Here is a 2,642-nt window from a genome sequence, read left to right on the forward strand (position 1 = left end):
TGAATCAAAACACGATCTTAAAATCGATAGTATTTTCATATACATATCTACATATCTCAAAACATATAAAGTGACCCTAACATGTTCGGGATCAAGAAAGTTAAAATAAATCGAAACGCGATAGTTAAATCGGTACGCGATCATAAAATCAATAGAATTTTCATTTTCGGCATATATTGAAACATATAAAGAGACCCTAACATGTTAGAAATCAGAAAATTTCATATAAATCGATAAGCGATCACGAAATCGATATTATGTTCATATTCTGCATTACTCAAAACGTATAAAAGGGACCCTAACATGTTAGAAATCAGAAAATTTCATATAAATCGATAAGCGATCACGAAATCGATATCATTTTCATATTCTGAATTACTAAAAACGTATAAAAGGGACCCTAACATGTTAGAAATTGGAAAAGTGAAAATAAATCGATACGCGATCTTAAAATCGATATGTTTTTCATATTCTGCATTACTCAGAACGTATAAAGGGACCATAACATGTATTACAAATAAAAAAAATTAAAATAAATCGATATGGGAACTTAAAATCGATAGCATTTTATTTTGCACTCGTCTGAATATGTGAAATTGAACCCTCATAATAGAAAGGTGGTAAAAAAATAAGAGAATTAAAAAAAAAACATTCAAATTGTTATTCAAATAATATATATCTATTCGACTAATTTTGTATTCGAATAATTTTTCATTCAACTTATTTTTTATTCGATTGAAATAGTATTTTAAATATTGGAATAAAAAAGTATTTGGATTGTTTAGTCGTATTTTTATTGGAATAAAAATTTATTCGTCTCTCGTCAATGGAATAAAAACTTCGAGTAAAAAAATATTCGTCTCTTGTCAATCGAATAATTTTTGCCCAACTCTGGTCGTTGCCACTATTAATCATAAGGGGCACCATAACCTTACTCACCTTCAAAGCATAAGTGAAGCTAAGAAGTGTTGATTGACCACGCCCCCGGAGCTCTACTACTACTACTACCTTGATGTAACCAGGGATTTCCCATATTGATGTAATTATCTGTAAAACCGTTCATTTAATTCCAAATAAGAACTGAAAAGCAAGAAGTTGAAATAAATGCTTTTACCAATAATTTTTCACTTAACGTTTTCTCAGAACACTTAATAAAAAAGGAATTTCTGCCAAAGGAAATATTAAAATGAATGGAAGTTTGATATTAATAAATAAATAACCTCAGTGATGGATCTCTACTGCTCTCTACTTTCCTCACTCTATTTTGTCAACAGTAAACAACAGAGGTGGGAGTAAGGACGAACGTTTGATAACAACAGTTATTTGTTCGAAACGAATGAATTGTTGTTCGAAACGAATAATAACTGTTATATTTATTTCGGTTTTTCGTTAAAACGGTTATACAAGTACAATGAAGGTAATTTTCTGTTTCTCTTACAAACAACAACTGCCATTACGTTAGCCGTTTAGTTGTCTATTTTTTTTTGTTATGAATTGTGAAATTGCTAATAATTGAAATGCTAGTCAACTATTTTTGTTTCATTTTTCGTATTATATATAATATTTTTAACTTTACGTCCGTAGTTAAAATGCCAAGTAACACCACAAAGAGTGACATTTGGGACTATTTTACGAAAATAACTCATGAAAGGGTCTCATGCAACTTGATTCCTGTACAATTATCAATTTTCTTAGAAATTGAAAAGTAATATATTTCGAAATCGAAGAATTTATTAATTAGTTCATAAAACATTTCGTTATTTTCATAGCGATTGTTTTTGCCAACTATTAGTACTTCCAATTAATGACCTTGTTTTTCAAATTGACATTATATTGACTTACACCACTTCATATGATAAAATGTATAAGTGTATGGTAATGTAGTAAAATATGGTATAATATAAATTAGATTAACTAAGAGGAAAGTTAAGACATCGCGATGAATGATGAACTATTTCAAATCTTGAAAGGTAAAAGGTGAACTGCTAGTCAACTATGTTTTTGGGTTGGGGAATCTCAATTCCGATAATATAGGCCCAGATTTGGAAATTACACATTTTAATGAAAATTAAAAACACAAAATCAGTATTCTATGATAATGATGGCTTTCTTTCAACAGTCAATCAAATAAGGTTTTCTTCTTCAACACCAATATTCTTGTTTTAATAGTATTCGTCTAAAAAAAGATTTAATTTAATATAAAGAAAGTAAACGCACAGTGCTTAATGCTCTTAAGTATGACTAAACAGTTTACTTAAACTACGTAATAAAAGTAATTTAATTGTCCGAAGAGAATATACGACTCTTTCACAGGTTAGAAGATAGAGAGGGCAGTCTATGACAAGCTGAAGTATCGGTAAGATGTCTCTTCGTATTGTCTTGGGAATCTGCATCATACTTGGTAAGGTATACGTTTTGTCCTTTTAAAGAAGAAATAAACACATATCTAATTTTTGTTTCATGCATAATAGCTCTATGTTTATATAAAAATTGTACATACTCCATGCGAAGCATATGCTGTATGTATCCAAAGTGGAGTTAACCATGAAACATGTTATTGCTATTGTATTAAGAATATTAAAAAAAATAATTTAAATAAAAAAAAGAAGCTATTTTACTAAATAAAACATAATTCTCAACTA

The 2,642-nt window shown here is 28.9% G+C and overlaps 1 protein-coding gene across 1 annotated transcript in view; it reads left to right on the top strand.

The window, feature by feature from the left end:
- Positions 1 to 2,319: 2,319 nt before the first annotated feature.
- Positions 2,320 to 2,642, top strand: part of LOC106680684 (uncharacterized) — a 15,049-nt gene continuing 14,726 nt past the window's right edge. Inside the window, exon 1 of the mRNA XM_014420560.3 lies at positions 2,320 to 2,401. Coding sequence (XP_014276046.1) covers positions 2,362 to 2,401 — 40 coding nt within the window. The 5' untranslated portion in view covers positions 2,320 to 2,361. The remainder of the gene's footprint in view (positions 2,402 to 2,642) is intronic.

The sequence above is a fragment of the Halyomorpha halys genome, unplaced genomic scaffold, assembly GCF_000696795.3.
Source record: "Halyomorpha halys isolate HHAL.00 unplaced genomic scaffold, Hhal_1.1 Scaffold278.1, whole genome shotgun sequence".
NCBI classification, from domain to species: domain Eukaryota; kingdom Metazoa; phylum Arthropoda; class Insecta; order Hemiptera; family Pentatomidae; genus Halyomorpha; species Halyomorpha halys.